The sequence below is a fragment of the Tenrec ecaudatus genome, chromosome 14, assembly GCF_050624435.1.
Source record: "Tenrec ecaudatus isolate mTenEca1 chromosome 14, mTenEca1.hap1, whole genome shotgun sequence".
In the NCBI taxonomy this organism is placed as follows: domain Eukaryota; kingdom Metazoa; phylum Chordata; class Mammalia; order Afrosoricida; family Tenrecidae; genus Tenrec; species Tenrec ecaudatus.
In genome coordinates, this window is record NC_134543.1 from 98,082,138 (window position 1) to 98,108,899 (window position 26,762).

The following is a 26,762-nucleotide window of genomic DNA, read 5'->3' on the forward strand; positions in this document are numbered from 1 at the left end:
AAAGCACCTGGCACATGGGAAACCAAAAAAGAGAGAGAGAAAAAGCCTACCGAGTTCATTCTGCCTCCTCCAACAGCCCTGCAGGGCAAGAGCAGAACTGTTTGACAGCGTTTCCTAGGCTGCACATCTTTACAGAGGCAGACAGCCTCATTGCTCTGCCAAGGAGCAGCTGGTGGGCTTGACCTTTCAGTTACCAGTTCGGAACTTAGTCCACTGCCCCACCAGGGTCTTGGCACATCGAAAGCAACCCATATAGCTAGCATTGCTGTCCTTCATACAGCCTTCTCACATACCCCTAGCCTCATCTGAGTGAGCTCTTTATCCCAACTACCAGGTTACCTAGACAAGAGCCCTGCCTGATGCCTAGCGGCAGCTCCTCCACACCCATCCCTGTCCGTTCTGCATATTAACGTTGAATATTTTCTTGAAAAATCCAATCATGTTACTTCTTTGACTAATACATACATCAAGAACTTCCCAACTGCCTTCCAAAGGAGGTCTCAATTTTAGGGTTCTAACACCCTGGCTGGGCCTGGTATGAAAAATCCTAGTATTAATATAAGGTACCAATTTAGTCATCATTGACTCGACAACAGTGAATTAAATAAACGACTCAAAAGATGCAAAGCAGTTACACAGTGCCCGGCATATAAGAAGTATTATATGCTTATCAGGCATGTGAGCGGTTTGCACCCACCAGGCAAGCCACGGGAGAAAACGGTGTCAGTCAACATCTGTAAAAACCCCAGTCTTGGCAACAATCTCTTTCTGCCACCAAGTTCACTGCCATCAAGTAGATTCCAAATCACACTGTATGTCAGAGGAGAATTCCCACAGGCTACCAATGCTGCAACTCTTGACAAAAGTAGGCCAGAGTGGCTGGTGGGCTAAAGTTGCTGATCTTCTGATCAGTGGTCCAACCCGACCCACTGGGCCACCAGGGCTCCTTTGCCGGCCATTCCCAGCCCACTGCCATCAAGTGAATGCCAATACAAGCCAGCTCTACAAGAGAGCAGAACTGTCCCTTAGGGTTTTCAAGGCTGTAAATCTTTAGGGAAGCAGGCAGCCTCATCTTTCTCCCACTAAGGGGTATTTGTGGGCATTAATTCCCATCCAATGAATTACTGGACTCTTCTTTCCAGCTTGATTCTGAGAGGGACCATGGAAATCTAGGGTATAGCTTCATCAGTGCCCCATGCCCTGGCATTGTATTACGACTTTTCTGCAGAACCCCAGGCCACCTGTCTAAGTCCTCGGACTCTTCCTGTTTGGCCCACTCTCAAATGTTAAGAAGTACCACCTGAGCTTCTGCTACGTTAAAAGTGTCAATGAGCTGGGGCTGAAAAAGAAATGAGACGGCAGGGTCACCGGTCACAACGAAAAAGGGATGAAATGAGAGCGGCGGTGCCTGGAGACCTGACCCTTTCACCCAGGACCCCATGGAATTGCCTGAATGAAGCACCTCCAAGCCCCAGTCACGACAGCAGCGGAATTAGACGCTGCAACTGCGCAGGCGCGTGGAGGTGGCTCGGCCCCCCCGGCAGGCTCCCCGCAGGCCCTCTCCCAGTCAGGGGGCCCAGGGGAGAGCGCAGTCACGCGGCGCGAGGAGTCCCTTGTTCCCCTACTTCCTTTGGAGCCCCCAGACCCTCCAGGAAAGACCTGGGAACACATCTTCGGAGGCCTCCCTCGCTCCCGCCCAACGCCCGGTCGAACCAGGCGAGCGAGTGCCAGCTGCGGGCGAGATGGTAAAAGGGGAGGAACCGCTCAAGAAACGGCCCTCCCCGACGCCGTCCTCACCTCTTTGTCTGCCGCCTTCTCTTCGATCCCTAGCAGCGCGTACAGGTCCATCTGTAAGAGCTCCTTGGTCACCGCCATGGTTCCCACTCTGAGTCGGTTTGCACTACAATTCCCAGGAGTCCAAGCGTGCGTCGGGACTCCCGGGGGACTGCCGACGCGGAGCCGGCTGGACGGCGCTTAGCCTTCTGGGAATAGTGTTCTGGATCTGGCCGAGCTGACTCTAAAGGAGGCGGGCGGTCGTGAAGGAACTACAACTCCCAGCAGTCCCCGCTCTCGCCTCGGCGGCGCTCAAACAGGGTGGACGGTCCCTACTCCCGGCCTGGGGACCGCCGCTGGAACGCGCTAGTGGGCTTGTTGGGGCCGGACAGTGCTGAGGAGAGAGTCCAGGAGCTGTGGGTCTGGCGGGCGGGACCGCAACTCTGCCGACCTTGCAGTCTCGGGAGCCAAGATGGACAGTAGGTGCTACGGCTGCGCGGCCAAGTTCACACTCTTCAAGAAGGAGGCAAGTCTTCTCTGCCCGGGGGCTGGAAGTCCAGGGAGGACGCAGAGTGGAGGGAGAAGCACAGGATTTGCAGCCCGAAGGCTTGTTTCCCTGGCCCGGCCCCACCCCGCCCCTTGCTAACTGTGTGGTTTCGATTTTCCTCAAATGAAAGTAATAATTGCCTTGCATGCGGAGTTGTGCGGGTCCAATGCGATCTGGAGGTCAAACCAACCCACTGGCATAGGATCGATTCGAACTCGTAGCGAGCCCATAAGGCAGAGTAGAACCGCCCCGTTGGGTTTCCGCAGCTGGTGGTCTTTCTCCCGAGGAGCGCTTGGTAGTTTCGAACTCCTGACCTTGAGGGTAGCGGCCCAGCACGCATCCCACTGCGTCTCATGTGAAAGTGCCTTATAAAACGATAAAATCTGATGCCCTCGTGTTTTGGAAAGCTTCTCTTTTCTGTCGACCGGCTAGTTCCTTCTCCCCACTCTGCTTCTCTGGGCCCAGTCTTATGAATGCCCTGTGACCACCTGCGCATCGCCCATGCTGGTTACTCTCTGCAGCCTGTCCTTCCCAGGTCTCTCGAGTTAGAGTTCTGTCCTTCCTCTTGCCCTTAGCTGCGACCTCAGGCACCTGCCAAGGTCCCCTAGTAACAGTAGGCTTCCTGTACCTCAGCTACAGGCAAGGCATCCAGCTGAGAGATGAGGACCAGGCAGGATGGATGAATGGACACGGGCTGAGTAGCACTTAGCCCAGGTTTTGGAGTCAGGGTGGTCAGGGGTCAACGTGAGTTCTGGTGCCCTGTTCATAGAAAGGCCTTGGGTTGAGAGTCCATGTGGCCTAAAATAGCAACATTCAATGGTGGTCATCAAAAGGTGATTAAGGGGATGTGTGTAAATGGTGAGCACTAAAGCCGATGAATGTTTAGTGCTGAGTTCAGTGCCTGGCACCCAGTAAGTGCTTAATAAATAGAGGCTATTGTTACCCCATCCCGAGCCTGGCCACCCTCCTACTCCACCAGTGCAAAGAAGGCATGTATCCTGCGCTCTGATTTGCCTTTGTTGAAGAGTCAGTGAGGCCTTTTGGCTTTCCACACCCCTATGCCTGGGAATTGAAGCTAGTGTAAAAGCACTGAGAATTGTGCATGAAGCACTGCATGATGTGAATAAGAGACTAGAGACTAAGGAACTGCTTCACCAGCCCCTGTCCCTGAGGGGCCCCATTCCTCCTCCTCCTCCCAGTGACAGGTCACAATGTCAGTGTCTCCCCCAGCCCTGTGTGCTTGAAGTGTCCCCCGGGGGGACCTGCAGTGCCAGGTGAGTGCCCCGTTTGGTGTTTCCTGTAGTGCGGCTGTAAGAACTGTGGCCGGGCTTTCTGCTCTGGCTGCCTCAGCTTCAGTGCGGCCGTGCCCCGGGCTGGGAACACCCAGCACAAGGTCTGCAAGCAGTGCCACGAGGTCCTGACCAGGTGAGGGGCAGGCAGCCAAGGGTGGCTGGGAGGCGAGGGAGCCCAGGGTACAGCCTTCAGGAGAGCAGAGTCTGACACTAGATTCTTCTCCAGAGGGTCTACTTCTGCCAACACCTCCAAGTGGTCACCGCCTCAGAACTACAAGAAGTAAGTGTTGAACGCACAGCCGGCGAGTCAGTGCTGACTCAGCAACCCTACAGCACAGGGTCGAACTGTCCCTATGAGTTTCCGAGACTTGACGCGAGTAGAAAACCCCATCTTTCTCCCAAAAGTCCTAAAGAGAAAGAGAGGAATGGGGTTGGGGTAACAACAAAGCAGCCATCAGGATAGAATTCTCTGTCAGATGAGCACAGTGTCAGAACACCCCTCTCACAGGCTCTCGATGTCCTTGGTTTCTTGGTTAGACACCAGTTCGTCACTTGGTGGGCCCTGCCCTATCTGCTTGAGCCAGGATGGACCACAGGGCAACGGCCAAGCGAGCCAGGACTCCAGCAGATTGCCCATTAGAGACCCGCCCCTCGCCCCCACCCCGCAAGCTGGCCAGAAATGATTTGAGTGGGAAATAGTAAGGCACCCTCGTCCCCACTTGGGGCCCTTCCTCAAGAGCCTGTCTCATGTCCCACCAGACGCGTGGCAGCTCTGGAAGGCAAGCAGAAGTCCAGCGTTCCCTGGACCCTGGGACTGACGCAACAAGACCAGGTCATTGCTGAGCGCCTGGCTCGCCTCCGCCAGGAGAACAAGCCCAGTGAGTCGGCCCGGCGGCCTCAAAGACGCTGCCAGGCCTCCTGGCATTGCGGTGCCTCTGCCTCTTACAGGGCTCCCCCTGTGCCGATTGCAGAGCCAGTGTCCTCGCCGGCGGCGGAGATAGAAGCCCGGCTGGCTGCGTTGCGGGGGGAGCCCCCGGGTTCCATCCCTTCCACCCAGGAGATAGAGGCACGGCTGACCACACTGCAGGGCAGAGTTCTGCCTGCTCAGCCACCGCAGCCCGTGAGTGCTAGGGAGAGGGAGGGCCCAGCCGAGCACAGGTGCATGTACAGGTAGGGACTTTGCAGAGTTGGCAGCACAGCCCTCCCTCTCCCCAGCCCTCATCCCCCCTGCCCAGCCGGGAACCGGAGGTGAGCCACAGGACTGAAGTGGACCCTTGCCCTACTGCGCACTGGGCGACCCACTAGATCCTACGTGTTGTGAATTCATCACCCTTCCCTGGGTGGCACAAATGGTTAAGGGCTCAGCTACTAACCAAGAGGGTGGAGGTTCGAGCCCGACCGAGGCACTTTGGGAGGCAGGCAGGCAGGCCGGCCATCGACTCCTGAAGGGTCACAGCATTGAGAGCTCTGGAGTACAGTGCTGCTCTGACCGCTGCCCACGGCTGCTGCTGGGCCTTGAGTTTGAGAATGCCTGAGGCTCACCCTGGCTTCCGGACCACCAGCTCAGTGCAGTTGCCTCCCCTGGGCAGGTGCAGCTGCCGCCAGATACCAGGACCCAGACCCAGCAGGCCCAGGACCTGCTGACACAGCTGGCAGCTGAGGTGGCTATTGATGAGAGCTGTGAGCGAAGAAACCCAGGTAACACCTCAGTGGCGCCCCTAGGGACCCGGTGCCCTTCTTCCTCCACGAGGAAGAGGCTTTGCTGGCACCCACGCTTGCTGGCTCACTCTGGGAGATGGCTACAGCTCCGAACGTTCAACATTCTAAGAGCGGCCATTTCTGGACTGCTTGCTTCTAAGAGGGGAGCCCTGGTGGCTTTGTGGTTGCCTGCGATCCAACAGGTCAGCAGTTCGAAACCACCAACCCTTCCAGGGAGAAAGACAGAGCTGTCCAACAGTCTCAGAAACTTGCAGGGGCAGTTCTACCCTGTCCTACAGGGTCGCTGTGAGTCAGCATCCACTCCCGTGGCAGCATGTTTGGTTTGGGTTTGGTAGTCCACAGGGAGCCAGTGTAGGTCTGGTAGTTAAGACAGTGAGTCTCCTTCCTGCCTTTACTGGCTATGTGACCTTGGGCTAAGTGTCAAGGTCATGCCCCTGCTAAGGGGTGGCGCCTTGAAACTCGGGTTGTCTGACTTTGACTTCAAACTCGGCACCAAGCTGAAGGTGGCTGTGTCAGAGCAACATCCATCCACGTAGGTAAAATCCTTCCCACACGTGGTCAGCGATGTCCTCTCTACGAGGCACCTGGGAAACAAGAATCCCAGTCCAGAATGATAAAGCCACTGGCTGGCCTTGGGCTTCCTGCTACCCCACATCTGGATCCTTTCCTCCAGAGACACGAGCCTCACACCCTGGGGCATCCACCATCAGTGCAGCATGTGGGGATATCAGGAGGGTGGCAGCAGGTGTGGTCACAAAACCATGCCCAAGGCTTTTACTCCTTCACATTTGGCAACCTGGAGGAGGTACAGGTTTTGTCCGGCAGTCAACCCCAGGAAGCTGATGACTACAGTGTAACGCGAAGTTGAGAAGTAGGCTCAGTGGCTTTTGCTGAGATTTGCTACCTGACTGTCTTTGATCCCAGCGGCCTCCATCCAGAACGACCTTAACCAGGGTGGCTCGGGGGCCCGGAGTACTGACCCCCGGGGGCAGGCTCCCCGGTCCCTGGAGGAGGAGAAGAGCAGGCTGCTGGCGGAGGCTGCAGTGGAACTTCGGGAGGAGAACACCAGGCAGGAGCGGATCCTGGCCCTGGCCAAGCGGCTGGCCATGCTGCGAGGACTGGACCCTGATGGAGGTAGTGCCCGGGGATGCTGGCTGAACTCTGTCAAGGCGGAGTCCACCAGGGCCCCCAGGAGGTGCTGGGCAGAGCAGGGGAGGAGCAATCAGGAGTAGGGAACCCTCAGTCCCTCCAGCTGCTGGGTTCCTATTCCTGGCCCTCCCCACTCCCACCCTGCAGGGGGCAGGGGTGTGTCTCTGAAATCAGTGCAACTAGAAACCAAACTAGCTTCTAGAGGCAAGACTATAGCCTGGGGTGGGGAGTGGTGGTAATGTCTCTCTTCCCATTCCTTCTGTTCCCGCCTCTATCTCTGTCTCCCAGTGACCCTTCAGGACTATCGCCTGCCAGACAGTGATGACGAGGAGGATGAGGAGACAGCCATCCAGAGGGTCCTGCAGCAGGTGGGCCCTGCCTTGTCCTCTCTGCCTCCTTGCCCTACCACCCACCTGCCCCCCCCATCACCCACCTGGGGGCGGTGGGACTGTCATCTCTGTGCCTGCTCTGGCTGGGGCCCCTACTGCCCCTGTGGCGCAGGCCCACCCTGGTCCCCGATCTTGGAGACTCAGCAGGTCACAGGAGATGAGTGGAAAAGCCAGAGCCCCAGAAATGCGGGCAGGGCCAGTGTGAGTCTCTTCCCCCACCCGCAGCTCACGGAAGAAGCTGCGCTGGATGAGGCAAGCGGCTTTAACATCCCCGCAGAGCCAGCTCGCAGGACCCAGGCTCGCCTCCCCCAGACAGGGCCGGAGGTAAGGAAAGCCCCAGACACAGCCTTTCTGCCCCCCGCCCCCCCGCCTTCTCTTCACCCCCTCCTCCTCCCCTCTGGACCCCGAAGGCCCCGGCTGCGCCCCCCACGCCTGAGGTGGAGGCGGAGGCGCTCCCCTGGTGCTGCATCTGCAACGAGGACCCCACACTGCGCTGCGCCGGCTGTGACGGGGATCTGTACTGTGCCCGCTGCTTCCGGTGGGTGCCGGCCAGGGCTCTGTGGGACCGGGACCCCGCAGGCCACCTGGTGTCCCTGAAACACAGTCCTTCCCTCCACAGGGAGTGTCATGATGCCTATGAACTTCAGGAGCACCAGACGGCTGCGTACCACCGTCGTCCCCCCAAAGCAGGCCGAGAGCACTGAGCAAGCCCCTGGCCCCGGGGAAGGTGATCTCAGGCTGTCCAGGGGGTGAAGGGGGTGGGGCACCCATTGTGGGGTCCAGCCCCTTCCTGAGCCTCAGTGTTCCTGGAAGGAGGAAACAATGACTGCAGGAGCCAGCCGGAGGCAGTCAGGAGCCCCAGAGCCGAGAAGCCCGGGCTGGGAGTGAGAGCATGATGGGGAGAGGGCCAGATTGACTCTCAGGGTGAGCTCTGAAGTGTGGCTCACAGGCCCAGAGCCCCTGCCTGGCACGTGCTGGATTTAATAAAATCTACTGACTTCTTAGACTCAGCCTCTCTTGACTCTGGAGGGCCCTGAGCCTGAGCCCAAGAGCACAGTAGCCTGCAAGCCTAGGCCTGTGGCAAGAGAAGATTGAGCTACTCTGGACGCTCCTCCAGAGAGGAGGAGTGCGCCCTGACCGGGGGCCTCACTTGGTAGGCGTGAACTGAACGTCGCATCCTGCTTTGGCAGCTCTGCCTAACCCGCAGGCCCCACCTTCAGTGTTCAGTGCCTCAGCCTGTCGTCGTCATGGCGGGCAAGGGAAGATACAGGTCTGAGTGGGAGACCCAGTGTCCATCTTCCTGCAGCTGGCCTCTGGCCTCCGAGCCTGGATCCTGTACACTCCCTTCAAAGCCTCTGCTTCGGTCTGGCCAGAGCCAGCCTGAGGCTACCTGCATCATTTGGGGGCAGCAGAGGCATGAGCCCTCCCTGATGCCCCAGACCCAGATAGCAGTTTCCTGTCACCTCCCCACTGAGCTTTGACGCCAGCCTTTACCACTGGGGCCCCTCCTCTCGGTGATGCCAAGGTGCTGAGTGTCTTAGCCACATTCGTTCTGCTCGGCTTGCCTGACCTTCCCAGCTCTCTGAAAGCAGAGTTCAGATTTTTATCTTTGAATTCTCAAGGGCTGTTTTGATGAATGAGTGAGATAAGTGGGGAGACTAGTCCCCAGTGACTCAGGAGATTCCCCTTTCGTGTGGCACATCCCCTCCCCACCAGCCCTCAGCACAGACAGGCTCCACACGCCATTCACCGGGGTCTCCTACACCTTTTATCCACCCGGCTGCTGCCAAGGAAATCCTCGGCGAACTGGGTGTCTGCCTCGCAGAGAGCTCAGCCCATGGGAACTAGCTGCATACACAGCCACTGGGGGTGTCCCAATGTCCATCCTTGTCGGCCACCTTCCTCCTCTGGGTCCAAAGGGGCTGTGGCCCTCTCCCCGCAGCCCAGGACCCAGGCGCTCAGGGCAGTGTTGCGATTGTCGAAGGCGGCCTCACCGGGCTTATTTCTGCGGCCTGCTGAGTCTGCGGAGCTTCTTGAGTTGACTGAGGAGCTCAGAGATGAAAGACTAGTGAGAGAAACCGAGGCGAGATCAAGACATGAGCGACACCCACTCACCACCTCGCCCTCCTCACACACACATTCCCTGGCCCTTTCTCCAGAAGTCGGTAAGGGGGTGAAGACCCAGGGCCACCTCTGCCTTTCATCTGCCTCCCTGTATCTATCGTCCCTCCCTGGCCCCTCTTCTCCAGACCAGCAGAGTGTCCCTTACCTCTGTGGGGCGGGGGCAGTCCTGGAGAATGACCTACGTGGAAGAAAGCAGAGAGGAAGTCCCCCGTCAGATCCCCGAGAGCTGGTCCCCCACAACGCACCAACAAGGCAGGGCCTAGGGTTTTAGGTTGCTCTTGGCCCAAGCCCACCAGCAACCCCTCATCCTTGAGCCCAGGGCCCAGGCCCTCCATCGAACCTCGAGATGGGTCTTCTGCTCCTCAGCGGGGAGTTCCATGAGAACCTCCAGGTCAATCTCGGGCTCCGAAGGGGCTGGTCGATCCTGGGGGAGGGGGGGGAAATCCCATGGGCTCAGAGGCTTGGCCAGTTGGTACTGAAGTTACTCAACAGAGGCTCCCTCCCTGTCTTCCTCCTATTCCCCCAGGTCAGCCCCTCTCACTGTGCTCAACACTCATCCATCACCCCAGTTTGGGGAACAGTACACACCCAGCCTTGTGGTTAAGGATGCCAAGGCCTCGGTCGGGGTTTGCTTTCACCGAGTGTGCCGACCCTTCTCACACTGGGTCAGGCCGGCAGCCTCTCCTCGTCCTGACGACACTCTGCCTCTGTACCTTCCGTGTTCAGTTTGTCCTCCTCACTTTTGTCTGGCTCTTGCCAACATCTGACTGACTTTGTTATGAAATGTAAACCAAAAAGTGATACCACAGCTGACATCTAAGGTACAGCTAGCTCTTGGTCCTTCTCCATCAAGAGGACATAATAATGAAAAATTAAAAGAGATAGCGAAACAATTAGGCTCATGGGTCATGCAAACATGACACTCCAGAACCTAGAACTAATGTCTGATGACCACCATCCATTGCTCTGAAAAGGGTCATGTCAGAAGCAGCTGGGTAGGAAGGAAGACAAATGTGGAAGAAAGCCCCAAATCATAAATGGTAGGGATACTGGAAGGGTAGAGGCTGGTGGGACTCCCAGAACGATGGCCCCAAGGCACAGGTCTGAACCTGAACTTACCCCGAGTTAGAGTAGGCAACCCCTTCAGCCCCAAGGGGCAGCATTTATGCCAGGACAAAGTAGTCAGGGTTAGGAAAGAAACGAATGGAATTCAACACGAGACGACAATGGGGTGATCACGGCACATTGCAAGGCTCGCGTTGAGAGTTAAAGCAAATTGTGTATAAATTATGGGGTGTAACTCTGTGACCTGTTCTGTAAACCTTTACCCAATTCCCAAAGTTATTAGACCGCTTAAAAAAAAAAGTATCACTGAAGAAAATTTAAACAAGGATCTACATGTGACTTCCTCCCTGGAGGACGGACAACAGAAAAGTGGGTGAAGGGAGACAGGGCAAGATATGATGAAATATTAATTTATAAATTATCAAGAGTTCATGAGGAAGGGGTTAGCGGAGAGGGAGGAGAAAATATGAGGACCTGATGCCAGGGGCTTAAGTGGAGAGCAAATGTTTTGAGAATGATGAGGGCAATGAATGTACAGATGTGCTTTACATAATTGATGTATGTGTGGATTGTGATAAGAGTTGTATGAGCCCCTAATAAAACTATTAAATAAATAAAAACCAAAAAAAGAAAATTTAAACATAGAATTTATAAAATTAAAGTCTCAGCTATCCTGTCTCACTTCTTCCACTGTTAACAGGTTGTTTGTTTGTTTTTAACTTTTTATTGTGAGTTAGGTGAAAGTTTATACAGAAAACCAAAATTTACCATCAACAATTCCTACACACTTGCTTTCAACCCCGTTTTCTGGGTACCATCACTTGTCCCTGTGCGAACATTGTTTGCTCCCTGTATTTCCTGTTTCCACTAACCTCTGCACTTTAACCTTTGGTTCCTGCCGCCCTCTTGATCTTAAATGTAACACAGGGTGAGTTCAGTTTTAAACCTGATGGGTGACCAAAGGGCCACAGACCTGGGCTTCGGCTAGCCTCTCTGGCCAGTCACCTCTCTGTTGACAGTGTGGAGTTGCATCTCCCTCATGACAAGTAGTGCCAAGGACCTTGACCTGTCATCGTTGTGGCCATTTGTGGGTCTTCTTGGAAGACTGGTCAAATCCTTTGCCATTGTTATGATTGGGTCGTTTGTTATGATTGGGTGTTTAAAAGTTATTTATGTATTTTAGATTTAAACTATTGTCAGATATATCCAAATACGGTTATCTTCTCACATACTGTAATATTCTTACTCTCATGAAAATATAAATATCTGAACTTTTTACATTTTGATAAAAGTCCAATTTATTTGGGTTTTTTTCTTTTGTTGTTTGTGCCTTGGTTATCTTAGTGCTGTATCTGAGCCCACTGCCAAATACAAGATCTTGTAGATTTACTCCTAGGTTTTCTTCAAAGAGTTTTCTGGTTTTAGCTCCTATATTTAGGTCATGAATCCATTTTGAGTTAATCTTCATATAGGGTGTGAGGTAGGGGATCCGGAATCATATTTATCCTCTCAAGGTAAGTACCTAGAAAACTAGACGACATACATTAAAGTTTTCAGGAATTCTGCTCTATGAAAGTTGAGCTGGAATTTGCAAGACAGAGTTCTAAAGGACAGCGTTCTAAGGAAAGACACCTCCCGTCATTTGCATAAAGTTCCCTGGAGTCTTTGCTGACTCATAAGATTCACATGCATAGGGTAAAACTTCACAAGGCTAGGAAAAGAGAAATAGGGACACTGAACTGAACAGTCCCCAAACCCCACAGAGAATTGGGAGATATTCACATTCCAACGAGCCAGAATGGGGATCATTATTGATCAGAAAGGAATTCCATATAAACCTCAGAAAGACCATGCTTCAGTAGTGAAGTAAATTAAGCCTAGATTAAAGGTTATTCTAGACTCACCCTAATAAAGCTTGCAAGTAAGCCTCAGAAGTATCAAACAGAATGACAAGTAGTCCAACTGTTTACCAGAACAAAGACCAATCACTCTTTAAAGAAAGACCACAAAATCCAATTGCTCAATAACATAAAATCCACGAGGTCCAGGATCCAACTGAAAATCATAAGAAATAGGGACTCATATCTGGGAAATAAGCTAGTCAAAAAAAAAACAGGCCCAGGGTGGCAAGGATGATGGAATTAGTAGACAAGGAAAATCTAAGCAGACTAAAAAGGGAAATGAAAGATACAAGAAGCAAATCAAGCATCTAGAAATGAAAATTATAACATATAAATGAGAATTTTACTTGATGGACTTAACAGCAGATGGGACATTACAGAAAAGGTCAGTAGAACTTAAGACACAGCAAAAGAAATTATCCAAAGTGAACTCCAACAAACAACAAAACCTGAAGAGAGCAGAGCATCAGTGGCCTATGGGACTATATCAAGCTGTCTTAAGGTATATGTAATTGGAACCCCACAATTCGGAGAGGGCAGGACGATAAAGACACATTCAAATGACTAGAACTCTACTACTGAAAATGCACCAGTTCTTCCTTCAAAAACCACTGCTGTCGTTTTTGATATCAAATACGTACATGGTAAATGGATGCTATGCTCATTGCAGAGTGTAAGAATTTCTCAAGAATAGGAAATATGAGCTCATATTTTGCCCTCAAGTATTTTGTTTATTTTAGAAAACCATCAGATCGTTTGAGTCATGCACTTTGAGAACGATATCAAATCACTCCTTCCGAGATGGAAAGTGGTCAATGTGGGATAAGCACCGCTGGGAGTTTCCAGCCAGCTGCGGCCTGCCTGGCTGCCTCCGTGCTCAACTCCACTGGGCCTCCCAACCCCGTATCCCGGCTCTCCCCATTGTGGCAGCCAAAAATGATGGAGACTCAGAGATGTGTCAGACCACGGTTAGCTTCACAGACCCGCATACAGTTTCTCCAGTGTCACGATCGTTTTAAAGATGTCACCCTATCAAAAAGCTTACAGCAAAAAGCCAGCTGAGCCTACAGGGAGATGGTGTGGTAGAAACTACAGGCAGAGAATGTTTCCAGACTCTGTGATCAGCAGCACCCCGCGGACATGGACCTCCGATGGAGCCTCCACACAGGCCTGGGCAAGAGTTCTCAACAGAGCAGTGTGGTAAGAGGCCAGGTTGCCGCGGGTTGAGCAGTGGTAGGAAGGAACAACTATGTAGAGGCTGTGAGTGGAGGCAGATCCTTTAAGAGACCCAGCTATAACAAGAAATAGGCAGTATGAACCGGAGGGCTGTGGAAGGTTCTGGGGCCAGTGGATGAGGGGAAGGAGGCAGGGGGTCTGCAGTGCCCACGCTGGAGCCTCGTTTTTCCTAGCTGTTAAACGTAAGATATCAAATTTCTTGCCCTACCCCCCACCTCCAGGGGCCACCATTTGTCAGCGTGTTGTATTGTGGTGGCTTGACTCTTGTGGTGCTGGAAGCTATTTCAGATGCCACTGATAGATTGTTCAAATACCAGCAGCCACCCATAGTGGACATGTGTCAACAGAACTTCCAGACTAAACAGACTAGCAAGAAGGGCCTGGCAATCCACTTCAGAAAAACAACAATGCAAAAAACCTGACGGTGGAACACGGTCAGAGCCAGAGCCAGAGATGAGCTGCTTGCGTCTGCAGGCACTCCAAACACCTGGGATGGGTAGAGCCTACCAACCACTCAATTCACAACGCAACGAGCGCTCTGTAAACAAGGGGACTCTTGCAGGAATCACGCCTTTCATAAGAATGAATTCCAACCTAATCCCTAGACTGTGGAGATAGAAAAAGTCCCCAAAGTCCTACTCTTGCAAGATGCTAGTTGGCTCCGCCTTCCCCCCATTCCTCCCCGAGCACATTCCCTCACGCGTCTCTGACTCTTCGACTAGCTGCAGCGTCCCACGGAACTCATGAGAGCCGAGGGAATGTCGTCAGTCCAAGGTCAAGCAGGAGTAAGTCCGTGCTGGGGCCAGTGAGGAGCTCACACCCTCTGGGCGCAGGGCACTGGCTTTCTCTGCAGCAGGACTCACAGGTGAATCCTGCCAGCGTCTTCCGACCAGACCCATGCGGGGAAAGGTCCTTTGGTTTGAGCAACATGGTGCGATCAAATTCCATTCAAATGGAACGATCCAGTCTGCACCCTGGACTGTACCTCATTTGTGCACAATGCACCTGTGGCGCTAGCAAGCCGTTTCAGTGGGCATTGGCCTCCTATGAATCCTACTCAGTCAGGCTATTCCCCAGGCCACTCCAGAAAGTCTTCTTTCTCCTCTCGGCTGTGCTTGATAATTCCCTACATCTACTCTCAGGAACAGTAACTAATGAAGAGTGTAGTCTGATTCCGTCCCTCGACTAAGTTCAGAACTCAATGTCACCCCTTCCTGTTGCTTAGCCAAGAATGCCATCCAAAATATGACCTGAGCCACTTTCTCTCGCTGCCAGCAAGTCTGTGCGGACTCACAGCAACCTTATAGGACAGGGTGGAAATGCCCCTGTGAGTGTCTGAGACGGTGACTCTGTAGGGGATTAAATAGTCCCATCTTTCTCTCACAGAGAGGCTGATGGTATCAAACTGTGCACTTTGGGGATCATCGCCCAACTCGGAACCACTCTGCCATCAGGGCGCCTGCCATGGCCACAGGCGCATGAAGCCCAGGAGTTTTATGTATCACATAAGGGATTATGGCTGGAAGTTACTTTAATGATGTCGATGCCAGGAGGGGAAGGGACAGGTGGGGGGAGGAAGAGGGAACTGATCACAATGATCGACATATAACCCCCCTCCCAGGAGGATGCACAACAGAAAAGTGAGTGAAGGGAGACAGAGGTCGGTATAAGACATGAAAATAAAAAAATTATAAATTATCAAGGGTTCATGAGGGAGTGGGGAAAATGAGCTGATACCAAGGGCTCAAGTAGAAAGAAAATGTTTTGAAAATGATGATGACCCTGTGTGATCACGAGGTGTCGAAGAGATCAGGTATCAGGCATCATCAGAAAAAAAAAATCTTACCATAGCGAATGAAGGGGGAAGTGTAGAGTGGAGACCCAAAGCCCATTTGTCGGCCAAGATCCCCTTGTAGTCAGTCAGGGTGCGATGTAGCACCGATGAAGAATACAGCTTTCCTCCAGTTCCTAAATGATTCCTCCCCCCCAACTACCATGATCCGAATTCTTCCTTGCAAGTCTGGATAGAGCAGAGGATGTATACTGGTGCAGATAAGAGCTGGAGGCACAGGGAATCCAGGGCGGATGATCCCTTCAGGACCAGTGGTTGTGAGTGGTGATACTGGGAGGGTAGAGGGAGAGTGGGTTGAAAAGTGGGAATCAATTACAAGGATCTACATGTGACCTCCTCCTTGGGGGATGGACAACAGAAAAGTGGGTGAAGGCCAGGGAGACTCCGGAAAGGGCAAGATATGACAAAATAATAATTTGTAAATTATCAAAGGTTCATGAGGGAGGGGGGAGTGGGAAAAATGAGGACCTGATGCCAGGGGCTTAAATGGAGAGCAAATGTTTTGAGAATGATGAGGGCAATGAATGTATAAATGTGCTTTATACAATTGATGTATGTATGGATTGTGATAAGAGTTGTATGAGCCCCTAATAAAATGATTTAAAAAAATAATGTGGTGAAGAAAGCTGATGGTGCCCAGTTATCAAAAGATATAGCGTCTGGGGTCTTAAAGGCTCAAAGATAAACAAGTGGCCATCTAGCTCAGAAACAACAAAGCCCACATGGAAGAAATACACCAGCCTGTGTGACCATGAGCTGCCGAAGGGATCAGGTATCAAGCATCAAGGAACAAAAAAATCATATCATTGAAAATGTGGGTGAGTGCAGCGTGGAGACTGAAAGCCCAATGGTAGCCAACCGGTCACCCCTTACTGAAGGGTTGTGGGGAGAAGATGAACCAATCAGGGTGCAGGGTAGCAATGATGAAACATATACTTTCTTCTAGTTCTTAAATGTTTCCTCCCCCCACTATCATGATCCCAATTCTACCTTACAAATCTGACTAGACCAGAGGATGTACACTGGTACAGATAGAAACTGGAAACACAGGGAATCTAGGATGGATGATCCCTTCAGGACCAGTGGTGAGAGTGGCGATGCCTGGAGGGTGGAGAGAATGTGGGGCAGAAAGAGGCAACAGAGAAGAAGGCGGGGGGGAGACGTCAGACAGTGTAATATATGACAAAATAATAATAATTTATGAATGATGAAGGGTTCATAACGTAGGGGGAAATGGGGAGGGAGGGGGAAAATGAGCAGCAGATATTAAGGGCTCAAGTGGAAGGCAAATGTTTTGAGAATGATGATGGCAACAAATGTACATATGTTCTTGACACAATGGATGGATGTATGGATTCTGATAAGAATTGTATGAGTCCCAATAAAATGATTAAAAAATAATAATAATAAATAAATAGCTGCAAAAAATCCATTAATAACCAGAATGTGGAATGTACAAATATGAATCTAGGGAAATTGGATATTGTCAAAAATAAAATAGACTGCCCAAAGATTTTTTTTCTGCCTAAAGATTGATATGGTAAGAGGGCAATGAATGTACAAATGTGCTTTACACAGTTGATGTATGTATGGATTGTGATAAGAGTTGTATGAGCCCCTAATAAAATGATTTTTAAAAAAAGATTGATATGCTAGTGAGCTGAGATAGATGGGTACAGGCCATTTTTAATCCAACAATCAGATGGTGGTACACCATGCTGGGAATGGCAAATTGAGGGGTCATGGCCTTACAGTTATCGTCGAAAAGCACATTTCTCTTCCTGATGCGATTGAACTAGTGACTTATATGATATGGGAATTATGTGCCAAAATATTGAAAAAATAAAAGTAGCATCTCCTGACTTATCTTAAAATACAATGGTGTCAATGATAAAGATAATATCGGGCTGGGCCAGCACCAAAAATTAAGTGGATTCCCGCCCCTCCCCCGAAAAGAATGTGTTCCAAAGGACGACATTGACTCTGCAGCTCCGGGAGATGGACATATCTGATCAGAGCACACGGGAGCAGATGAAGGGGCAGGAGGAGACAGTGGAGCACAGCCTGGCCCATCAGGCCGTGAGGATGATGTTCCTGAGTAGAGCAGCCAGTCCACAGAGAGAACAACATGGCTGGCCCCACTATGAGACATGATGCCCCTCAGTGACTAAGGGCGATACAGGGGACAGCACCGGAGACACAGTGTGGGAATTGCACCTGACCTGATCCCACCACACCGAGGCAAATCACTGGGGGAGTGCAGCGGAACAGCAAGGGAATGGAGTGGCAAGGTCCCCAGGGAATGCTGAAAGTGGACTTTGGGGCCAGGGCGTGGTGCCCCAACAGACTGGACTGGAAAACACTCCTAAGGGCCAGCAAACGATCCCTGAACTAACTACAAGCTTTTCTCTTGGGAAGTGTTTTGTTTTGTTCTTTGTCAGTGGTTTGTTGTTGTTGTTTTGTTGTCTGGTTGTATACTGTTGCTTTGTTTTCCTCTGAAAAAAAAAAGGATAATATCTATATGCCTACAAGAGCAGTTAATATGGCTATTGTTCAAATTTATACACCAACTCCTAAAAATGAAGAAATTTAAGCTTTTTGCCAACGTCTGCACTCTGAAGTTGATGAACCATGCAATCCAGATGTGTTAATAGTCCCTGGTAACTTGGGAAAAAGTATTGGTCGTTGAGAACTATGGCTGTGGTAATAGAAACTATGCTGGAGATCACATGATAGGGTTTTACAAGACTTATTATTTATGCAAATCTTTTGTCTACAACACGAATGGAGATTATACACAAGAATCACGTTGGATGGGATACCCAGGAATCAAATGGACTACATCTGTGGACAGAACTGCCAAGGAAGCCCGATGTCATCAGTCAGAACAGGGCCGGAGACTGACTGCAGAACAGAGCATCAGCAGCTCATATGTCAATTCAAGACGAGGCTAAAGAACATTAAAACATGTCTGTGAGAGCCCAAGTATGACCTTGAGCATATCCCATCTGAATGTGGAGATTATCTCAAGAACAGAGTTGATGCATTGAATGCTAAACAGCACACCAGACAAGTGAGGAATGTCATCACAAACATCACACATGAAAACACCAGAAAGGTCACTTAAAAAAACCCAGAAAATTAAAGGCTTGAAGGTAAACAAGCGGCCATCCAGCTGAGAAGCAACAAAGCCCACATGGAAGAAGCACACCAGCCTGCGTGATCACGAGGTGTTGATGGGCTCAGGTATCAGGCATCAAAGACCCAGAACACAAAATCATATCATTGTGAATGAGGGGGAGTGCCTAGTAGAGACCCAAAGCCCATCTGTAGACAACTGGACACCCCCTTACGGAAGGGTCACAAGGAAGAGACGAGCCAGGCAGGGTGCAGTGTAGCACCGATGAAACACACAACTTTCCTCTAGTTCAGTGGTTCTGAACCTTCCTAATGTCGCTACCTTTTAATATAGTTCCTCATATTGTGATGAACCCCCAACCATCAAATTATTTTCGTTGCTACTTCATAGCTGTAATTTGGCTACTGTTATGAATCGGGTGACCCCTGTGAGAGGGTCGTTCAACCCCCAAAGGGGTTGAGACCCACAGGTTGAGAACTACTACTCTAGTTCTTTAATGCACCCCCCCACTCCTCACCCCCCCTCCACTATCATGATCTCAATTCCACCTTACAAATCCGGCTAGACCAGAGCATGCACACTGGTACAGATAAGAGCTGGAAACACAGGGAATCCAGGACGGATAAACTCCTCAGGACAAATAACGAGAGTAGCCGTACCAGGAGGGGAAGGGAAAGGTGGGGGGAGAAAGGGGGAACCGATCACAATGATCTACATGTAACCCCTTCCCCAAAAGAAAAGTGGGTGAAGGGAGACGTCGTTCGGTGTAAGACATGAAAAAAAATTACCAAGGGTTCATCTGGGAGGGATAAAAATGAGGAGCCTGCTCAAGAATGTGGGAACCCCCTTGCAGCCCTTCCACACCCACGTTTCCCAGAACTGGGTAGGAATGGGCCCGATGGGCTTTATCCCATACAAGATCAGGAGCGCTGACAGAGGCAAGCTCTGGACGCCTCCACGCCCGCTGCCCCGGCCACCACTGAGCAACTATCCAGAGCCCGTCCCGTGGGCAGGCCGGGCGCACAGTGTCGGAGGTGGCACGTGGCTGTCTGCTCCTGCCTGTGCTGGGTTGCCTGAATAAATGTGTGAGGGGGTGGGGGGAGACAGAGAATGGGAGAAATACATGAGAGCTAAGCAGAAGATTCCAAAGACAGCTGGAGAAGACAAAACCAAAAAAAAAAAAAAAAAATACCCTGACTGCCATGGATCGATGAGGACTCATGGGGACCCTGTAAGACGGGGCAGAACTGCCCATGTGAGTTTCCTGGGCTGTGATTCTTTACAGAAGTAGAAAACCCATCTTTCTCCCTCAGAGCAGGGCTTTCAAACACTGATCTTGCGGAACACAGCTCAACCCGTAACCACGACACCACGAGGGCACAGAGGAGACGAAATAAAGGACTGCAGCTGTCAGTATGGACGATAATTCAATGTTTGTTCACACACTGCGTCTTGATCTGGATCCATGTACAGGTTCTGCATGATCTGAAATTGACATTCTTCATAAGGATATCTAGAGCTTATTATGATTCACACAGTAGAATATCTTTGCGTAGCTGATGAAATGCAAGTAAACATCTTGATATTCTCACATCAGCACCGAACTTCCCTTGCTCCCCCTCCTCTTCCGACTCCAGCCTGAACCTCTGTCAATGTGCTGAACCTGTCAATGTACTGAACCTCTGTCAATGTGCTGAACCTCTGTCAATGTGCTGAACCTGTCAATGTGCTAAACCTGTCAATGTAGCTGAACCTGTCAATGTGCTGAACCTGTCTATGTACTGAACCTGTCTAAGTGCTGAACCTGTCAATGTACTGAACCTGTCAATGTACTGAACCTGTCAATGTGCTGAACCTGTTTATGTACTGAACCTGTCTAAGTGCTGAACCTGTCAATGTACTGAACCTGTCTATGTGCTGAACCTGTCTATGTGCTGAACCTGTCAATGTACTGAACCTGTCTAAGTGCTGAACCTGTCAATGTACTGAACCTGTCTATGTGCTGAACCTGTCTATGTGCTGAATCTGTCAATGTACTGAACCTGTCAATGTACTGAACCTGTCAATGTGCTGAACCTGTTTATGTACTGAACCTGTCTAAGTTCTGAACCTGTCAATGTACTGAACCTGTCTATGTGCTGAACCTGTCAATGTACTGAACCTATCTAAGTGCTGAACCTGTCAATGTACTGAACCTGTCAATGTGCTGAACCTGTTTATGTACTGAACCTGTCTAAGTGCTGAACCTGTCAATGTACTGAACCTGTCAATGTACTGAACCTGTCAATGTACTGAACCTGTCAATGTGCTGAACCTGTTTATGTACTGAACCTGTCAATGTACTGAACCTGTCAATGTACTGAACCTGTCAATGTGCTGAACCTGTCTATGTACTGAACCTGTCTATGTGCTGAACCTGTCAATGTTTTGAACCTGTCTATGAACTGAACCTCTGTCAATGTGCTGAACCTCTGTCAATGTGCTGAACCTGTCAATGTGCTGAACTTGTTAATGTGCTGAACCTGTTAATGTGCTGAACCTGTCAATGTACTGAACTTGTCAATGTGCTGTTGCAACCGTTGTTGGCAGATCTTCAGCAAAATTTTACTTGCATGTGATATTAGTGGCATTGTTTTATAATTTGCTAAGTATGTTGGGTAACCTTTCTTTGGAATGGGTATAAACAGGGATCTCTTCCAGGCAGTTAGCCAAGTAGCTGTCTTCCAAATTTCTAGGCATAGAAAACTAAGTGCTTCCAGTGCCTCATCAGTTTGGTGGAAGCTTTCCATTGATATCTCATCAATTCCTGGAACCTTGTTTTGCACTAATGCTTTCAGTGAAGTTTGAACTTCTTCCTTCAGTACCATTGATTGGTTCTTGCTCATACACTACCTCTTGAAATGGTTGGATGTCCACTAGTTCTTTTAGGTACAGTGACTCTGTGTACAACGGGGTACTCCAAAAAAATTTTTCGAAGCTACATATTTAATTTTTTTTTTTACAAAAAAAACCTTATCACCTTCAAAGAACTATCCATTACACTTCATACATTTGTCAAATCATCAAATCTGTGACTCCATTCTGACAAACATCTGTCAAACTCATCTGTTTGGATGGCTGACAGCACCTCCCTCCTTTTTTCCTCAACTCTTCTACATTGTCAAATCGCTGTCCTTTCATGTCCCAAAAAGAAGTCACACAGAGCGAGGTCAGGTGAGTCAGGTGCATGGGGCAAGAGAGACATGCTGGTTTGGGCCCAAAACTGGCACACTGAGATGGCTGCACGAGCAGGTGGTTTGTCATGGTGGCAAAACCAGTCCCCCATTCTGCCACAAATTAGGTCTTCTTTGTTGCACGCTGTTACACAATCTTTTCAGAACCCGAAGTAGAAAGCTTGATGGTCAGTTCTGACCTGGTGGCATGAACTCCAAATGCACTCTCCCCCTCACATTAAAAAATAAAACAAAAAGAAAAAAAATTTTAAAAAAAGAAATAAATAAAACAAAAAACACAAATGAGCATCGATCATCTTGACCTTTGATTTCACTTGCTAAGTTTTTTGGGGGAAGTGAAGGTGGCGTCTTCCACTGGCTTGATTGATGTTTGCTTTCGGGTCCTAAGAATAGCGCCATGTCTGCTCACCAATAGTGACCTTGGGGGAAAGTCTGGGTCCCTTTGGAGCTGTTCTTTCGAAGCACAGCATGATTCCACTCAACATTCTTTATCCCAATCAGTCAGAACCCCAGGCAAAAATTTCACACTGACCCTTCTCATTCCCAAATCTTCCATTAAAATTCATTGAACTGAGCTCTAAGACTGTCCAGATTACTTTCCTATCTTCAATGAATGGTCCTTCGGCCGTTTGGGAAGCTGACGGACATCCACAACTAGGTTTGTCATCAATCAATATTTCACCTTTTTGGAAATGAGAAAAACACTCATACACTTGATTTTTTTCCCCCATAGCGCTGTCCTTGTAAGCTGTGTTCAACATCACAAAAGTTTCTGCAGAATTTTTCTTGAGCAGGAAACAAAATTCCACAGCTACATGTTGTTCTCTTAAACGGCTGTCACAAAAAAACGAGGTTCGAGCAAAACTTCTTTCATGAAAATATTCACCGGGACCAGAGAGAACCTTCCCGGGTGACAGCACTAGGTGCACTAACTCCGACAAGTTGCTGGATGCTCACCAAGCAAGAAAAATACGTACTACAAAAGCTCTGTCCAGCAGAGCTTTTTCCAGTTTCTTTAAAATTTTTTTGGGGGTACCCTCTTGTGTTCTTTCCATCTTCTCTTGATGCTTCCTGCATCATTCAATATTTTGCCCATAAAAATCTTTCAGTGTTGAAACTCAAGGCTTGATTTTTTTCTGGAGTTCTTTCAGTTTGAGACATGCTAAGCATGTTCTGTCTTTGTGGTTTTCCAACTCTAGGTCTTTGCACATTTTATTATGATAGTTTACTTTGTCTTCTCTAACTTCTCTTTGAAATTATCTTGTCAGGTCTTTGACTTCGTCGTGTGTCCCATCTCTGTGATGTAAAGATTCAGAAAGTTGTTTTCTTGATTGCGAGAAGGATACAAAATGCAAACTCCACAGTTCTGATAACTGACAAGTGCCAATTGTTTTGCAGTACTTTATTCTACTGGGTGTGTTGTCTTTCTTGGACATTTAATTAGCTAACGAATGACTACATTAGATACTTTTGGATTTTAGTTGGGAATTAACATAACTTTCATTTTAATTTCTGTTGTTTGTTTGCTGTTTCTATGAACTCATAACCTTATTTTAATAAATATTATAACACCAACCTTCAAATTTAAAAAAAATCTGTGATATAGACATGACTCAACCTTGCTTGCTGTGTTAGGCCAGGTTGACTAGAGAAACAAATCCAGGGACACTCATATATGTGTAAGAGAGAGCTTTATATTAATTATATACCAAGTAGTAAACATCCCATCCCAGTCCAATTCAAGTCCATAAGTCCGACTTACGCAGAGTCACATGCAATGATGCAGAATGCAGGAATACCATAGGCCAGTGGGCGCAAGGTCTTGTGGATCCAATGGTGGTGAACATATCTCCAGGGAACTGGTCACCATGAGGGTCACCCAGGAGGAAAGTGAAGGCAGCGAGAGAGGGAGAAGTTCTTAGGACCCTCCTTATGAGAAGACCATGCCCACAAGGAGTCACCATCAGGCTATGACTTGATTGATAGGCTAGACTTCACCCCTACTCTTTTATATGCCAAGTTGACATGAAATTATGCAACTACCACAATAAAGAAAACCAAACTCCTCACCACCGAGCCAATAGACAACGTCATGATAAGAATGCAGAAAAGCCTGAAGTTGTCAAAGATTTCATTTTAGTTGCATCTACAATCCACACCCATGGAAGCAGCTGTCAAGAAATCAGAGGGCTTGGTTCACTGGGCAAATCTGCTGCAAAAATTTCTTAACAAGTAAAGATGTCATTTCAAGGATCAACGTGTGCCTGACTCAAGCCATAGTATGTTCACTGGTCTTACATACCTGGGGAAGCTGGACACTGGCCAGAGAAGACTGAAGAACTGACGCATTTGACATACGGTGCTGGGGAAAAACATGGGAAGTCTCACGGACCGCCAGAAGAACAAACAAAGAGTATCACTAGAACGCTCCTGAGAAGCAAAGATGGCAACGCTGGCCTCAAGGAGTTTGGGCCTGCTCTCAGAAGGGACCCATCCCTGGGAGGGACGTCATCATCAGGAGAGTCAGAAGAAATGAGGAAGACCCTCAGCGGGACGGACTGATGCCACGTCTGCCAGAACAGGCTCAAACATAACAGTGATTGTGAGGACCGTGCAGAACCTGGAAGTATTTTGTTCGGTTTTACATTGGTGGTTCTGGGTGGGAACTGACCAGGTCCGGGACCTAACGAGACCAGAGAGCAGCACATGGTTGAGCAAGGACCTCCTTCAACAAGAGAGACTCTTGGGTGTTCAGATACTTGGTCATAAGCCAAGTCCACATTCCATCGCTGGACCAGAGTCCCAACTGTGTGCGTGTTTCTCAGCCTTGGTGTCTCAGAGGACCCAACCCCAGGAGAAGCAGTGTGGTCAGAGAGAAAGGGCCTGCCTGTCTAGCAAGGGACAGCCAAATCCATTCAACTACATGAAGCAAGTAGCAGGAAGCATCCCGGGGCCATCCTCATTGGTGTCGGGTAAGGTGGACATGGGGAGTCCAAGCCCTGGTGCGCAGGGAAGGGCTCTCTCTCTATGAGCTGCAGCTGGGAGCGAGTAAAGCTGAAGACGGTGTTCCTTGACCTGTCCCCAAGATGACCGCCAATTGGGATTTCCCCAGTCCCGCAGCTACTTCCTGCTGAAAAGAGCAAGGATTGGGAGAGAAGCTGCCACCTGGCACCTTTGGACAATTGCCATGGCAACCACAGGCCAAGCCTTTTATTCCGGTCATTTCCTGGGAGTGGTCCTCCCACATGCCTTGTTTTCCAATGTTATGGTCTCATGACTGTACGGCTCCCCCACACACACACTCGCCTTAATCTTGCAAAACAAGTTTCTTTGGCAACTGTGGGATGCCTGAAAGGATTTTCCCTGAGGTGTTTGCAACACTGGCTTTGTCATGCAAGGACACAGCGATCTGAAATGGAAACTAGCTCTGTCAGGAGGAGGAGAAAGTGTTGGAAATAGCAGAGGGCAGTGAGCAAGTGCCCTGCAACCTAAGAGTAGAGACAGACAAGACAACATGCAAGGCATCTGCGCACCCTCTGAGTCGGCTCAGGATGCTGCTGGCGACCCGGGCAACACTTGGACCGAACGGACTACAATGACCAAATGAACCTCACAGGCTAGACAGGACCACGTCTGTCACTGTTCCCACCGTGACCGCAGAGCTACTGACACACCCTTACTCAGAACAAAACCAAACCAAAAAAGCACGGGCCCAGAAGGAGGAGAAACCAGGCCAGGTGCTGTGGGGAGCGGGACTCCTGGTGTTCTCCAGAATCACCGTGGAGCCCCTGGAAGCCATCAGTGCTCAGCTCCTCCCCTGCACTGCTTGTTCCTGAGCACTTCAGGGGTGAAGCCCCCCCCCCCCGCCCCCCGTGCAAGAAGAAGTCTTCATACTCTGCAGCCAGGGCCCAAGAAGAAGCCTTCATACTCTGCAGCCAGGGCCCCAGCTGGAGCGCCTGCTTGCACCACTTCCTAGTGATGGGGCCTTGGGCCGGAGACCCAGCAGCTGCAGCTGCAAAACGGTGCCTACCCGACAGTGCGGTGGAGAAGCTTCAAGAAAATTATGCGTGTCGAGCCTCGGCGCTGTGCCTAGCGCATATTGAGTGATGAACAGTTCCTTCTTGCTGTTGAAGTGGTGGGTCCTATGGCCGTAAGAGCCAGGTGCACATGTCTATGGCACTTGCCAAGACAGGGTGGGCTGCCAAGTGCAAGGTCAGTCCTTTGGAATCACCAGGCACTGCCAGGGAGAAAGAGGGTGTTCTACTCCCTTAACGAGCTGCGGTTTGGGAAACTCCTCTGCGTCTCTTAAGATTGTCAAGAAAACCACCCCGTGGCGTTCCGTTCCGGTCTGGAACACACGGGACACCCTGAATTGGGATCACTCGATGGCAATGGGGTTGTTGTTTGGGTTACTCTAACGCTCTGGTGCGGCCTGGCTCTTTCGGAGATGACGGAAATGTTCTAGTTCCAAGAGCCATAGGGGCCACTGAGCACTTGAAATGAGGCCCGCATGACTGAGGAACTGAAATGTCTGATTTAGCTCATTCGAGCCAATAGATTAAAAACTGCTAAGATATAGGGAATCGGCCGGATGGCGTGTGCTTTGCTACGTATATTCTCAAAAGCAACACCGTAGAGAGTGCTAGCCTGCCCTATTATGCTTCTCGAAGCATTTTCCCTCATACAAACCTTAAAAAGTTCTGTGAAGGAGATCAGGCACACACAGGTAGGCCTGTTTTACAGATTAGCAGAGTGTCAATGATGTTCAGAACCCTGCCCCCGACCATAAGCAACAGTGACAGGCTGCGCTAGGACCGGGAGGAGGCAGATCTCTGGATTCCAAACCCAGGCTTCCTCCTACCTGTCACCATGGGAGCACCTTACAGGGCCCCCAGTTCCCTGGGGGTCTCCCTGAGGCTCTCTCCTAGCCCCTGGCTGGCCCCGAGTGGCTGTCTTCTCCCACTGGCCACCCTGCGTGGGACTCACCTGGTAGAGCTCCTGGACCTGAGCATCCACCCACTGCTCCATCTCCAGCCAGCGCTGGAGGTGCCCCCGGTCATACTTCACTGTCAGCCGGCTGGGTCTCCGGGACTTTGGTAATTTGGAGAGGTCCGGATTCGACTTGGACTCTGAGTCTGTGGATGATGTTCTCCTCCTCCCAGCAGCCCACTGGACCTTCTTCCTTGGGTTCTCCTTGTCAGGGTTGGGAGATGTGCAGGAAGCAGGGCTTGAAGACAGCATGGGAGGGCTGGTGTGGGCAAGAAGCTGGGGGCAAAACCAAAAAAACAAAAATCACCAGTCAGGGCCAGGGCATGGAAGGAAGTGAGCAGGTAGGGAATAGAG

General features: G+C 50.2%; 3 protein-coding genes across 4 annotated transcripts in view; 1 reads left to right on the forward strand and 2 right to left on the reverse strand.

Moving 5' to 3' along the window:
• Positions 1 to 1,952, reverse strand: part of DNAJC17 (DnaJ heat shock protein family (Hsp40) member C17) — a 38,587-nt gene extending 36,635 nt beyond the window's left edge. Inside the window, exon 1 of the mRNA XM_075530719.1 lies at positions 1,798 to 1,952. Within this exon, the coding sequence (XP_075386834.1) occupies positions 1,798 to 1,875 (78 nt within the window). The 5' untranslated portion in view covers positions 1,876 to 1,952. The remainder of the gene's footprint in view (positions 1 to 1,797) is intronic.
• On the forward strand, positions 1,548 to 7,867 carry ZFYVE19 (zinc finger FYVE-type containing 19). Of its 2 annotated transcripts, XM_075530718.1 has the most exons (11): positions 1,548 to 2,299; positions 3,624 to 3,745; positions 3,839 to 3,892; positions 4,372 to 4,490; positions 4,584 to 4,732; positions 5,202 to 5,310; positions 6,256 to 6,465; positions 6,769 to 6,848; positions 7,095 to 7,193; positions 7,280 to 7,407; positions 7,489 to 7,867. In XM_075530718.1, exons 1-11 carry the CDS (start codon positions 2,246 to 2,248, stop codon positions 7,571 to 7,573), a joined length of 1,209 nt encoding a protein of 402 aa, XP_075386833.1. In that variant the 5' UTR covers positions 1,548 to 2,245; the 3' UTR covers positions 7,574 to 7,867. The 2 variants fall into 2 exon arrangements, with proteins under 2 accessions (XP_075386833.1, XP_075386832.1); XM_075530717.1 differs by having other exon boundaries at positions 4,372 to 4,732.
• Positions 7,868 to 8,868: 1,001 nt separating this feature from the next.
• PPP1R14D (protein phosphatase 1 regulatory inhibitor subunit 14D) lies at positions 8,869 to 26,660 on the reverse strand. The gene is made up of 4 exons (XM_075532343.1): positions 26,406 to 26,660; positions 9,334 to 9,417; positions 9,139 to 9,171; positions 8,869 to 8,934 (listed from the first exon to the last, which is right to left on the reverse strand). The coding sequence occupies exons 1-4, from the start codon at positions 26,658 to 26,660 to the stop codon at positions 8,869 to 8,871; spliced, it is 438 nt and encodes a 145-aa protein (XP_075388458.1).
• Positions 26,661 to 26,762: the final 102 nt, after the last annotated feature.